Source organism: Aptenodytes forsteri, unplaced genomic scaffold (genome assembly GCF_000699145.1).
Source record: "Aptenodytes forsteri isolate BGI_AS27 unplaced genomic scaffold, ASM69914v1 Scaffold120, whole genome shotgun sequence".
NCBI classification, from domain to species: domain Eukaryota; kingdom Metazoa; phylum Chordata; class Aves; order Sphenisciformes; family Spheniscidae; genus Aptenodytes; species Aptenodytes forsteri.
Window position 1 is genome coordinate 3413458 of NW_008795938.1, and position 14597 is coordinate 3428054.

Here is a 14597-nt window from a genome sequence, read left to right on the forward strand (position 1 = left end):
AGACTAGTACAATAAGAAATGGCTTTGTCGTTAAGCTGAAGCAGAAGGTGGAGCTTGTAAATCAATTTACATTTCTGAAGTCCACAGTTTCTCTGGTGCCAGCAGTGTTGCTTTAGGGTCTGTTCTGTAACACTTTCAAAGCTCCAAAAGCTTTTAAGCCAACAAGCATGATTAATGTCTGCAGTACATTGGTTCTTTTTGTTTACGGGTCAGATAAAATTAACTTTTGTTTCCTTTAATCCTGTATTTTCATAGTTGAAAGACACCATAGCAAACAGGGTTCTGGTGTTTGACAGTGAACCTACAAATAGGGAATCTGAGGCTATCTTAACACTTCTCATGCAGGTTGAAAAAAATTGTATGTGTGTATGTATACATGTGCTTGTGTATATACGTATTTATATAAGCCACAGAGGTTTTTTTTACTTCATCTCATCATTACATGTCCTCTAAAATACTTGAGGTTTTTATATTGCATTGGTAAATGTCCTGTAGCTGTGACTAGTGCATTGTAAACAAGCTGTGTTAACAAAGTTGTCTTCCATAATCGGAAAGAAAAATTTCAAGATGCATTCTCTGGTTTGGATGACTTCTGAAGAGTCTTTAAGAGTGCTTTGTACATGATTTTTAAGCTGTGCATATTATTCCTAGCTATAAAGGCTTTGTACATGTACTGTCACACCCAACCAATTTTACTTGTTTTTTGACAATCTAAGTGTAACATGACTCTTGGTTTGTCTATGCCGAATCAGACTTCACATATTATTTAAGTTTATAAAGAATACTTTAACTTAAAAGATTTGATTATTAAATTAGATTAACCATTAAATGAATTTAACCTTAAACACCATGTTTATTTCTTAATGTACTGTGCAACAGTGCAATATTGATTCCTGCCACAATACTCAATTTCAATTAGGTGGTTTCTGGCCTGAAATTTTATGATGTGGACTAAAAATAAATTGAAATTCAAATTACTGCCATCAATCCCTTAATTTATGCCACCTAAAGGAAACAAATCTGTATTTTTGTCTGACCCACACTTGAGTTAAAATGATCATTGTGAGTTTATTCACTGCTGAATGCAGTACTGCCTTTAGGCAAGCAAAATCAAGTTAGATTTCTCTTCAAGACACTGAGCAGTATAAAATGGATGTGCAGAAAAGTTCACTTTTGAAACTAGAGCAAAGAGAAGACTGAATTGCAAATTATTGCAGCAAAGAAGGCCTTATTACGAAGACTGCTGCTTATTTGCTGCAGAGTAACAGTATGTGTTTGTGTTCTTTCTTACTGCAGCTTCTCATGCTCTGTGTCTTACAGCGGTTTAAAGTTTTCATTTTTTTTAGCCCGCTTGGGGAGCTAGTTCAGGTGATAAGGAAGGCTTTACCGGAAGAACCAGTTTGAGTAAAGATGAGACTGAGACTTGCACGTGGAGTAGAATCGTGTTTGATGTGTAATAATCCCATTACATGATAAAAGGCTAAAAAAAAAATACAGTGAAATAAAATTGTTAACCGCATAGCTACTGTTTCTTACAGTATTGTGCGTTTGACAGTTTACCGAATCTGATAATATTCGAAGTGCTCTAACCCCTGCTGTGGAATCTTTCCTTCAGCAAACAAAGTGTACATACTTATAAACGCATATATGTGTGCGCGTGTGTCTTTTTTATCCTTAGCTAACAGCCCCGGTCCAAAGCCTTCTAGCAGAGGGACTTGATTCCTGTCAGGGGTTGCTGCCAAGACATCGGAAGGATTTTTGACCAAGGTTTTCTAAAGCTCAGTGTCACACCTGCCATGCTTTACAAAGGAGGGGGTTTGGATGCATAGTCCTAGCATCTACTGTTACTTCGTGTTTTTTTTTTTTTCTTCTTGTCTTTGTCTCTCTCCTAGAATTAAGCAGTGTTCACACTAGTCTTGAAATAGTTGACTGGGTAAAATGTATTTCCCATAATAAAACTTACCGAAATTGATATACCTGTTAACTTTTAATGAAGAAGTAGTGTGGACACAGCATGTCTAACTGAAGATTAACCCCTTATATTTAGGCTAGTAATAAATTAAGTTATGTAGGGTAAGAATTCGTGCTTGTGTTTTGTAAATTAATTCAGTTTTTTGTCTTAGCTTAACAGGGTGGTAGGTTAGGCATCTGAATTTAGTTAAATAGTCTTTAAGGGGTTAATCCTGAAGTGTGAAACAGATGCAAAAATCCACAGATTAAATATTACAAGAGTTTCCTTGATACATTTTTTCAGCCAATGTAGTCTCAGTGCAATAGGTGCCTTGGCAACTTCTGACTTTCAGAGTCTTTTTAAGTTTCAAGGGTATTCATATGATATCTATTAGTGGCACATTTTAGATCGACATTTCCAGCACTGAGTAAGATTCTCTTCTGTGCACTTAAACTGTAATTCTTTTTAGTAAAATTGTTTTCCAAATTGAAGTTTTTCAGATATAGAATTAATTGGAGTTTCAAATTTTGTAATGAATTATTGTACTGAAAGTTTGCACAGTGTCACCTATTTGCATATTAGTTTTAGAAGAATGTAAATAATTGACTGATCAGGCTACTAGACCCAACAACCCATATTTTTATTTTTAATTTCTCAACCTTACTTCGCCACTTTTTTCCTGCTGTGGGTTTTCTCTAGATGTACTCCTTGTCTCTTATATCCAGATTGTACTCGTTTCATCAGTTATCTTACCTGGCACCTCTCTTGTACAGGTTTGGGTTTGGGTTTTTTTTTGGTTTTGTTTTGTTTTGTTTTAAAGGAAATACCGCTTTAAATGTCTTCATTTGCTCTGTAAATGCCTCATTAGTGCAGGTTTTCCTCTTTCCACTTTAACATATAGTCCATAAGTTTGAATATCTGTGTGAGAAGATACCTATGTTCTTCTCAGCTTCATTCTTATTTTGAAATCCTCCCCCTTTTATTGCTGTGCAGAGCAATGGGACTATCCTATAAAAATGCTCAAACCTGAATGTAGAGCTTCAGATTAAATTTAATTATTATATTGCAGAGTTGTACCACCATGTTCATTCATGGCTTTTTAGCTCTCTGTATAGTAAAGTATCCTACTATTTCTTTTACATTTGTGTGAAATAGGTGGTTTCAGAGCTGTCTTCCTGCAGCATCCCTAAAAGCTTCTCCTTGCAGGCATGTTTAATGAGTTTCAATTTTTTTTTTTTTTTTTTTAATTTTATTCTCTGACTTACCTAAATTTATATCTTGCTGCAGTAAACTATATTGTTCCATACAGTCAGCTCCTGTGAAATGCGTACCATTGAGTGAGGGCTTTTTGTTTCATCTTATCTGGTGTATCACCAGTTATGCTATCAATATACTTTGTTACTAGTCACAATAGCCATTTTCATAATTAGTAAAACAAAGAACTTTTAAAGCTGATCACTGCATTATATCTGTACAATTTTTAAGTAAACGGAGGATACCATTTCACATTGTTCAGTGGTTCCAGTTTCATTGATTAAACCACTTCCAAAAGGGCCTGTGCTTTCTTCCTTTTTGGTAACAAAGCAATCAGCTTGGTAATGTTCAAAAAATCCTTTTTTGAACATTTAAATATACAAGTTCTACTATATTTTCTTTATCTTTCAGACGTTCTGCTTTGTTTTTTAAGCTATTCCTTGCTTTTCTTTTTCCTGCTGAATCTTAAGTAAAGCAGTCCCTTTTCAGATCCTTCCTTGCATTCTAAATTATATTGGAGCACCTATACTATGGGCTGAGGAATTTTATTTATATGAGTAAGAGAGAGGGTACTAGAAAGTAATGGAACTCTGTAATATTCAAGAACATTTCACATTTCTTTAGTCCCGTTTTTGAAGCAAAATAATTTCAGGTTTAAGGTATGATAAAAATAACATCATTACTAAAAATCTAGTGATTTTAAGATTTGTTATACTTCGTTTTTCTTTTAAGAATAGGTCCCAAATAACATGTGACCATTAAAATTTGCAAGAAACTAAGTTTGAATGTTTCTACTTGGTTGAAGTGGATTTTTGTGTTCCTTCTGTCTTGTGTTCTCTGTGCTGGTGCACTGTGTCCAACCATCCTTCCTTCAGTATTTAATTTTAGGGGATATGTGTTTTTCCAGTGTTAGCTTAAATAAAGAAGTACTACGCATTGCATAATCGGCAATGTATTTGAAAATAACCTCAGAGCTAAAGTATAATATGCTCTTGATCTTCATACTGGGTTGATACCCTAATCCTAATTGAATGGCTTTTGTTGAACATTTACATTTGTTGTTCAAGGGTTTAAACTTTAAATGGCATGTGTGACATTGAAGCTACTTTAAGGAAGTGTCTTGCTCACCTGGTCAAACACCCATTCCTCACTGCATTTTGCCAATTCAATCCATTTTAGATGTAACCTCGGGTATGGTGAAAGACCCACCGGACGTCTTGGACAGGCAAAAATGCCTTGACGCTCTGGCTGCTCTACGCCACGCTAAGTGGTTCCAGGTTCGGAACATCATTTTACTTTCTTCTTGTAGCCTTATGAGAGATTAGTCAGTTGCAATATAAATGTTTAATTGTGTGAAAACACTCAGCGTTGTTCATGCTAATAATACTTAATATTTTTCTGGTCCCTAAATTTAAATGTAGAAGGTTGAGTATGGAGGAACTGCTTTATGCAGTTATTGCTCATTTGACATGATTTTTTTTTTCTGGTCATTGAGAAGGCGATGTTGAAAGCTTGACTCGCTTGGGGTGATCATATGTTGTATATTTGTTATATATTCCATAAGGCTGCAGAGTAACTTTGCTTTAAATAATGGAATATGTGTTTAAAGCTTTGTGTTTAGATTTAAGACTTTTTTTCCTATTTCTTTAAGTGCATTAAGTGTAGGGAATGAAAGGTGAGAAGCAACTGTTTGGTTTAGTGACTTTGCATTCTGGCAAAGGCACAATAAAGAAACCAAACAGATTCCCTTGACCTTTCAGTCTCTATACCTATTTCTTAGATCTTTACTTTATCCTTTTTATTTCTAATATAGAAAGATACTGTATTTATTGTTACAACTGAACATAGGTCAAAGTGTACAGGGGATCAAGAAATGTTATTCTTGTATAACCTGTGCACTTTGACTTCTACCACCTTAAATTACTAACCCTGTATAAAATACTGCTGTAAATGGCAGCTCATGGAATAAAGTTGTAGAATGGTTTGTTTCAATCGTGTATCTGAGCTTCCATTGAACAGTGGTGTTTTAGTCTTTCAACAACTCCTATTTGCTGTAGGTGCTGGGATTAATTAATTTGATTTTGTATTGCTCTCAAGGCTAGAGCTAATGGTCTGCAGTCCTGTGTGATTATCATACGTATTCTTCGTGACCTCTGTCAGCGGGTTCCAACTTGGTCTGATTTTCCAAGCTGGGTGAGTAAAGTTCTTTTGAATTAGACTTTTTAATACACATGGTACTGCAAGTAAAGCATAGGGAAGTGTTACTACAGGTTTTAAATGTAGACTTTTTCAAGGAGCAATGTAGGGTTTTGTTTGGGTTTTGGGGGTTTTTTCCCCAACAAATAATCCAGATTCCCTCTAAAAATTTAATTTTCTGAGGTTTTGTCATTTGGAGCTGGAATTTTTTTTTCCCCAAAAAAGAATTTTCTTGTTCTTTTGTATTCTTTGTGGGTAGCATTCTTGTTCTAGATTTTAGCATTTTTTTTTCCTTTACTCTCTATAAAAGAATCTTATTTTTTCTAACCACCTACTCTGAATTGCTTGGAGTTTACTGAAACTTATTTAAAATAATGTCAGCTGTGCCCAGATAGTTCTGTGATAACAGAAAGGCTGCTTGAAAGAATAAATCACAGTACTTCCTGTGATCATTAATAAGTCCCTTCCGCAAGATGAAATACCACATATCAGTCTGTGGATATGTCACCATTAGCATTTTCATCAGTGTCACTTAAATCTCTAGGTTGTACTGGGTTACCTCTCTTAATTCTTGCAGCTGAGTGTTCTTGGAGCATTCCTTTTGCATTGACTATCTTAAATGATACTCTCCAGGAGTGCAGCTTGTGCTCCAAATATTAACAGATGTTCAATCTGTGGACCGGACAAAATTAGTCTGAAACAAAATCTCTGAAACCTGTATCGTGTGGAAGTAAACTTAGCTCTGACTGTTTTGTTTCACAGACAAAACTGTTCCTGTTGCACTGTGCTGCTTCCTTTTCAGTTTTGGCAGGAAGAGCACTAACATTGTCAACACAGTTTGAGCAGTTGGCATTATTTCAATGAGAAATGTTTTACAACTGTACTAAGCTTGCAGACAATTTTATTAAATTACTTCTGATAATATTTATTGCTTCTGGAAAAAATGTGGAGCGGTTATTTCTGGTTTTTAAATATTTAAAGTAAAAAAAGTAGTGCCAGTTTCTGTGCTACATTTCATGAAAAATACACTGCACAAATATAGCCTAAAAGAAGCTAAGAAGTATGTAGGTGCCCTCTTAATATCACTATGATACTGAGTTGCCAAAGAATAAACCCTGGCATACTTTCAGAAAAGCATCCTTAGAACTATTGCAACACACAGCGGGCACATAGATGAAGAACAAGGAATGTTGTTTCTTATTTCTCACATTATCTGTCCGAAGGCACATCCGGAAGGGAAGAGAGGTATGAAGCAGTGTGTCAGGCCTAGCTGTGTCTCGGTTCTCTCCAAAAGTGATTCCTGATTTGCTCCTGCTACCTGATGCATTGTCAGTGACATGGATCAACACTGAAGTCTGTGTAGTCAGCTGTTCTTTTGGCCTGTTGGCAAAGTCTTACTGATAAAAACAATGATAGAATGAAAATGATGATTTTAAATATATGTAATTTCTGCCAGTCACAGATGGAATTTCATAGATTGAAGAAATACATTTTTCTGGATACAGAACGTCTCCTAATCTGTATACTAGAAGCCCATTACAAACCAAAGAGATGCCAGAGCTTTTCAAAAAGAATCTAAGTAGTTGTAAAAATAGAAGATATTAGGAAGTCTAAATATGGACATTAGTAGCACCCTCTTTATATAACTAAAACTAAAAACTAAATTAGAAGAATTTTGTCAACTTCCTACAAGTTAGAAGGAACTGTTATTCAAGGTTAATTTTTCATATCTGAAATCCAGCCTTTCGTGCACATAAACAACAGGGCATCATAATTCACATTTTCCGGGGATTAAGTTGTAGACTTTAGTGTATTGTATGAGGATCCAAAAGAACTAGACTTGAATAAATGCAAAAACATGATCTGTTTTTTTTCTTTCCTGCTGTATTTTGCTTCATACTTGAAAACAACGAAATTACTGTTGCTAAATCCTGTGTGATACAGTGGGTGTATGGCAATACCATTCTCAAGAATTGAAATTTGTCAGTTAAATGGAGCTAAAATAGAAAGGAATAGGCACCCTTAGTGAAGAATTGTAATCAACACTGCCTGTAGTTACTTGCATGCATCAGAATAAGCATTTACTCCTGGAAAGTAAAAATAAAAAGCAACATTGGAACAACTGTAAACTTGGTGGGGAGGTGGAGGACCAAAAAACAACCCCCCCAAAAAACCCACCAGAAAACAAGAGAGACGCGTTGTTTGAGAATTAAACTTGCCAAAGAGGTAGTATTGAAACATCCATTTAATGCTGAAAAAAAAATAAGGAAAGCTATTCTTTACTTTTGCAAATACCTTCTATAGGTTTTTCTGGAAAAAATAGCTTTTAATAAAAGTAAACAATGGAAATATTCACAGAAAAAAATACTTAAAATACAGGTAATCATTTAAACCATTTTAACTAATGTTTAACTAGGTTTTAGAAAACCTGTTTATCATCAAGGTTTTTTTACACTTGTTTAACAGCTGAATTAGAGTTAGCCTATATCCAGGAGAAAACTTGCTGTGAACTTCAGTTTTGCTAAACTGAAGAACTAGTAACCACTTAAATGTTAAAAGATCATTAAATTTTTGATGCTTTAAGTTTCTCTACGCTTGTAGAAAAAAATTATTTTTCTATAGCATCCTGTTAATTTCATTAAATATATTGTGTGCTGTTTATTCATGTAGCTGACAGATTCAGGTGACCCACTGTGTTTCATACTCTCTCAAAAAATGGGTGGACAAGTTGTCTACCTGCATATGTAGGCTACTACTGTATAAATTTCTACAAAACTTTTGAACAACTTGTGATGAGAAGAAGCATATCAGTATCAGTACTCAATGTTAATCTTGCACCAGCTTTCTTCTTATTCATCTTTATAAAATATCTGATTTTTTTTCCATTGTAACTGAAAGTGTTCTATGATGTGTAATGTTCTTCAAAATTTTGGATCAAAAGTTCTGTGTTGAACAACAGTAGCAGCTTTTTTCTGTTTTAATCCGTCTTCTAAATTGGCTGGATTTTCTTATTGTTGGTCTAGGCTATGGAGTTGCTTGTGGAAAAAGCAATTAGCAGCGCTACTGGACCACAGAGTCCTGGGGATGCACTGAGAAGAGTTTTTGAGTGTATATCTTCAGGAATCATCCTTAAAGGCAAGTTGCATTGATCATTGTCTGTATACTATGCTTAACTAATGTAAAATCTGTAATCTTGATTGAAATAAGGTAGAGATGTGCTACTAATTAGCCTAACCGTTGTAGGTGGTCCTGGCCTTCTGGACCCTTGTGAAAAAGATCCTTTTGATACACTTGCTGTAATGACAGATCAGCAACGAGAGGATATTACTTCAAGTGCACAGGTAAGGAAACGTATGTGTGAAGTAACTAAATTTGATGGCTGGTTTTTGGGTGTTGTTTGGTTTGGTTTGGTTTTTGGTTTGGTTTTTTTTTTAAATGGAGCTATATGGTGGACATGAATTTTCCTTTCTTAGAATATGGGTCGGTCTTTCAGATGATTAGTCTTAAGCTAGTCGATAAAAGTGTCACAACAGAGGATGTATAATAGTGTACATTTTTGCACTAAAATTAAAATATTTTCTTGAAAAGTTTGAAGCACTCCCATCTATATATATCCATAAAGATGCTCGCTCTACAGCAGTATATTAGATTTAAAATTACATTGGCATTTAGTATTTTAGGAATAAATCTGTGTAAGTTTAATTTTTAGTATTTATTATATCCACTTACAGTATTGACCATTCACGCTTACAGCTTAAGAGGTTACCGCCCCTACCTTTTCATTTGATCCATTTGCTAAAGATTACTAATGCGTAATGGGACATGTGACAAGCCTTGGCTGCTTCAGTGCAAGTCCAGCAGCTAAAACACATGTACATTATTTTTAAGCTAAGATGATGTACTTTGTACAGAAGCAGCAAATGTGACATACACATTTTATTGTGTTGACTTTGCTGGGCAAAGGAAGAGGGGATAATGAGAGCTAAGGATAATATTATACACCACTAATGTTCTTCATTAATTGTTTGACAAAGTACTCAAAATTGACATTTGTGTCTAACAAATACCTTCTTTCTACCCTTTTTCTAGTTTGCACTGAGACTCCTTGCATTCCGTCAAATACACAAAGTTTTAGGAATGGATCCGTTACCACAGATGAATCAACGCTTCAACATCCATAATAACCGCAAAAGGAGAAGGGACAGTGATGGGGTTGATGGATTTGAAGCAGAGGGAAAAAAAGACAAAAAAGATTATGATAACTTTTAAAAGTGTTTGTCATCAGTGCTAAGATCAAAGGTGATAAAAAGTCCATTTGTTGCCTTGCTTTTACTTCATTCATAATGATGTCTGTTTAAAACATCCAAAACCAACTCGGGAATTAGATTTGGAAGAGAACAACCTAGCTCTTCTGTGAGATTCTGAATATTTTAGTGGATGTACTGTACCAGACAAATTATGGATGGAAAGACTGCAAATGGAAACTCTGTTGTAATAGGAAAAAATAGTTTTCCCTCATTGCATTTTCTTTAAATGTGTTGTTAACTTTAGTAACTTTTCTTCTTTTTTTTTTGTCTTTTTTATTAACAAGTGCGTTGTCTTCTTATCTTGACTGTATTTAATGCAGCATTTGTGCTTCTGTTGCTATGTGTATTTTGACTTTTTATTTAGAAGTTTTTTTGTTTACCTTTGACACTAGTTGTATAAGTTACTTTGTGTTAGATAGCGTAAACTGTTCCCCTCCCAATTAATATTTTACAAAACTTTTTTTTGTAAAGTGAGACTGCAGGATTATGTTTTTTTCTAAATGTGAAGGGGTTACAACACATAATTATCCTGCCATTTGAGTGCTCCGAATTAAATGGTTTTGCCAATCTTGTGGCATTTGTCTCCTTAGTGTGATATAACGGTGTAATTAAGACAAATTTGTGTTAAATCTAATCAAGTTTGCTGTTAGTTGTGCATTAGCAGTATAAAAGCTAATATATACAGTATGGTCTTGCAACAGTTTTAAAGCAGCTGCATAATTGATCAAAGTTTTGCATGATGTTTATAATAGAAGGGCTTTTAAAACTATCATTTTAGGTTAAACGCGTAGGTCTTTGTATGATTGACTTTGTGACATAGCAAGGCCAAAAAATAACTTTCTGAATTTCTTTTCTCAACATAGAAGCAAAAGCGGGCATTTCCCATTTAGACAAAGTTAGTCACTCTTTTCAGTCAACTTTGTCGATATGATATTAATGCCTCTCAGCCCCTAAATAAATGTTTGTCATATCAGTGCCTGTGAGGTTATTCCTTATAGCTATTCCTGTATAAACTTTCTGTGATTTTTTCAATAATTCAAATTTTAAAAGTGAAGTATTACTGAAAAAGTGAAGGTTATCAAAGAAAAAACCCAGAAAATTATTTGATGTGGCCATAGTGTATGCTTATGTCTCTTTCAAAAAGCTAAATATAGCAGTGGTGTAAGTAAAGTTACATCATACTGTTGATGTATGCTCTGGTACACAGGTGTGATTTGTTGTCACAGCACTACAGTGGAATACACAAATAAAAACTAAAATTTATTAAATGACTAAAATTCATTATACACTGGAAACTGAAGTTTCACTCATTCTGTTCGATGTGTATTATGCTTTGTTGCAAACCCATAAAACACAGATTAACATAGACTAACATTCCGGTAACTACTTTATCGATGGCTGTAGGAGAATATCACACATTACAAAGATCATTTGTTGTTTCTGGTACCATTTATGAAAAAAAACTTTTGTTCCATTTTGAGGTCGAATTTATCTTTGACCTTTTTAATAAGTAACTTTTGGAGTAGGGGGATGTTTCTGTTTGCAGCACGTACTGCTAACAGCGTGGGCCTATGGAATAAAAATACAATATTTTAGAAAAATAGAGGGAGTCTAAAGACTTAAAGAAAAAAATTAATACAGTGTTCTTCAAGCATCAGAGTGCAATTTTTAAGGGAGTGATTATTAGTGGTTAGCAAATAAAAGGAAAGCTTTGTCATTGTAGGAAAGATTTCTTACTAATTTCAGCATCAGCAATACAGAAAGCAGAAATGCTTTAAAGTTACTTTAAAAAAAGATTACACTAGTTTCTGTTGTCCAGCCTTGATGCATAGCTCTAAGCATGTGCTTTTTCTTAGTCTTTTTTTAAGGGGGTATCTTGCTGCCATGGTGTCTAGTTAGCCACTACTATTTATTTTGAAAGCTACAGGTGCTATTCATGTGGCTAGTTCAACTCCATACCAAAGTTTCTTTCCTCATAAAGCAAACTTGTCTGTTCAGGCATGTGACCCTAAAATTTAGGATTGAAAAGGTCAAAGATGTATTTTGGATTTCCTGTATTTTTGTTCTACTGGCTTTTAACTCTTAACCAGTTTCTGGATCTTTTGAAATACTGTATACTTAAAGTGATTCCACATTAAATATGAAGCTGTGACCATGATTTTTGCGCTGTGTGGTGAAGAGTGAATTTGCAGTTTGTTTCCGGTTTTCCTGCCCATTTTAATGGGCTATTTTAGGTAACTTCTGACTCTTGCTAATCTAAGAAGAATGGAAAAACAAAGTTTTAAAAAGTAGAGAGCTAGCTTTTACTTTAAATATTACACTGTGCGCTTAGGAAGACAAAACCAAGGCCAAGTAATCCATTTATGAGCAAGTAATCATTTTAATATCCTGTGTTTTGGTAATGCTAGCAGTTTACTAATAAGCAATGTTTGCCTTTTTTATTCAGCAACGCTGTGTGTTAAATCTCAAAATCCCAGACACCATAGTCATCATACGCAAAAGAGAAATGTAGGCAGCAAGAATTTCCCCTCAGTGCTCACCTTAGAGGAACAGTTTGTGAAAATGTGAGCTGTTCTGTTTTGAAGCTTTTTCAAACTTTGACTTGTCTGCCTAGTTTATAAGTGTGTCCTGTCTGTGAGCAGTGTGGTTTCACATGGATTCCCGTATAGAGGCATTGCTAGAAGTTGAAGTCTGTTGGACATAGTCCATCAACTTCTTGCCTTATTATGAAATTCTAGGTGAACTGTTAATCTGATAGAGCTATTGAATGTGATGGGTTCATTTGCTGCTTTTATTTTTAGACCTATTTCACTACTCAGAAGTGATTTAATAGTACTTAAAATTGTACCTAGCAAATTTCTGAGAGTTGGAATCAACTTTAAATATTCCTACAACAATTTGTATGCATATTTAACATGCTTGTGGCTGGTTGATTATCTGCTGATCATTAGTCTGTAAAGTATTCACACAATGCCAAATTAATTTCTTTATTAAACAATTAAGACTTGTTTGGACTACCCAAATGGATTTTAATAGCATAGCATTAATAATAGAGGGGGGGGAAAAAGTAGGAGGCACAATTTGCAATTGTTTTTTTCCACTTACATTGTAGGTTTACAAAGTACAGTGATAGATGCAACAAAAACATCCGTTTTCCTTCTGTTTGTTGGGGGTTTTTTGTTCTCTGAAAGCTGTAAGCCAAAGAGCTTTCTAGCCAAAAAGGCTAGCAAATTAAATTTCTCCTGAGAGATTCTTTTATAAATCTTCTCAAGACTTCTTTTGTCCTTCAGTGTGGTATTTCTCAGCCTTTTTAAAATGAAACAGACATCTAGTCTTTTGGGGAGGAAAAAAAAATCCAAGGAGTGTCATCTACAGAATTATCACAATGGTTTTGATTACATCCAAATAAAAATCAGACTTCATTCTGTAAGTATCTGTTAACTTGTATTCTCCCATTTTGTTCCACTTTCCCTTTTGGATTATGAAACTGTGCATACATATTCCTAGTACTGAGAGAATTTTCCTATTGTTTATTGAACTGCTTTCTGATGATTTACAGTTTGCATTTTAAGAAATGCTGCCCTAATAATACTTGGCAAGTGTAAAGTTCCTAACAGGGTAAAGGTCATTGTTTTTCATGGATACATGATTGGCAGCTATTGCTGGGGATTTTTATCCTGCACAGTGCACACTTCCGCATTTAACATAGCCTTAACATGTCTCCGTTAGCAAGGGTCATCATTAAGGGTTATCTTCTTTAATACGTGTATTTTCTTAAACTATTTTGCCAAGCAATGGCCATTAATATTTATTCTGAAGCCAGTGATTCATTTATTGAAGGGTAGTTTAAAGCCTATCAGCTTATAGAGGTTTGGCCTAGGTTGAATACTTTCACATATGTTCTACATCAATCCAATTTCAGGTTGATACCTTAAATCCAAAGAAACATAGAATGGCATCAAGAAACCTCTGGATTTTTGGAGTTTTCTATATTTAAAAATCTTAAGATTGCAGAATGGAATAGCTGACCAAGAAAAAGTAAATTGCTTTTTCTACAGCAAAAGGTTACTTTAACACTGAAAGGGAGACAAAAAGCCTGTTTCTATATGAGAATCACAAACCTTGCTCCTTATGTAAGCTTTTTTCTTTCCTTTTCTGCATGCTGCATCGTGTTTGTATTAATTGTACGCATATATGATTAGGAAGTTGTGTCCAGGATACGTAAGACAGCCTTATCACAGACTTAACATCTGGCATACATTTAAATTTGCCAGTAATGTGCTGGTTATAGAAGTTAATGTTTTCTTACTAAGACAGTAAGCTGAGCTGTGTTGCTAACAATGCAAGTCAGAACAGTATGGGAGAGATGAAGGTGCCTGAAAACAGGGGTTTACTGTAATTTTACATGCTCCTAGGGCTTGTGCTGCTCGAAAAGGGGATGGGTGTCTTGGCGGTCCAGACCCATAGCTGCTAGCCCCATATGGATACCTCAGTATGCCTTAGGATGTCTAGAATGGCATTGTTTAGGTAACTACCATGTACTTATATGCATGAGAGAAAAGTGCAGGTATTTTTAAGAATTGGAGCCAGTGTGGTCCAGAGTGTTGCCAATATAGTCATGTGAAACTGCAACTTCAATAATCATGAAGGAAGCATTGTGGTTTTCAGCAACGGAGTGTGCTTGTCACAGTAGGAGGAGAAGCTCAAGTGCCTATGATAATTAAATGCCATCCCGATTTCTCCCAGGAGCTTCAGTAGTATTTTTTAGTGTGTTTTGTAAGTGATTTGCACCTGTCCAAGGTTTTGAGAATGACAAGTGGGAGGAATTTGCTGAATGTCTTGCTCATCCAAACAATTTTAGTAACCCTTTTTTTAATATACAGTGAAAC

At 34.9% G+C, this 14597-nt stretch overlaps 1 protein-coding gene across 1 annotated transcript in view; it reads left to right on the plus strand.

The window, feature by feature from the left end:
• ZFR (zinc finger RNA binding protein) overlaps positions 1–11866 on the plus strand; it is a 64813-nt gene extending 52947 nt beyond the window's left edge. Inside the window, exons 16-20 of the mRNA XM_009285229.1 lie at positions 4385–4482; positions 5303–5398; positions 8425–8536; positions 8645–8742; positions 9491–11866. Of these exons, the coding sequence (XP_009283504.1) occupies positions 4385–4482; positions 5303–5398; positions 8425–8536; positions 8645–8742; positions 9491–9670 (584 nt within the window). The 3' untranslated portion in view covers positions 9671–11866. The remainder of the gene's footprint in view (positions 1–4384; positions 4483–5302; positions 5399–8424; positions 8537–8644; positions 8743–9490) is intronic.
• Positions 11867–14597: the final 2731 nt, after the last annotated feature.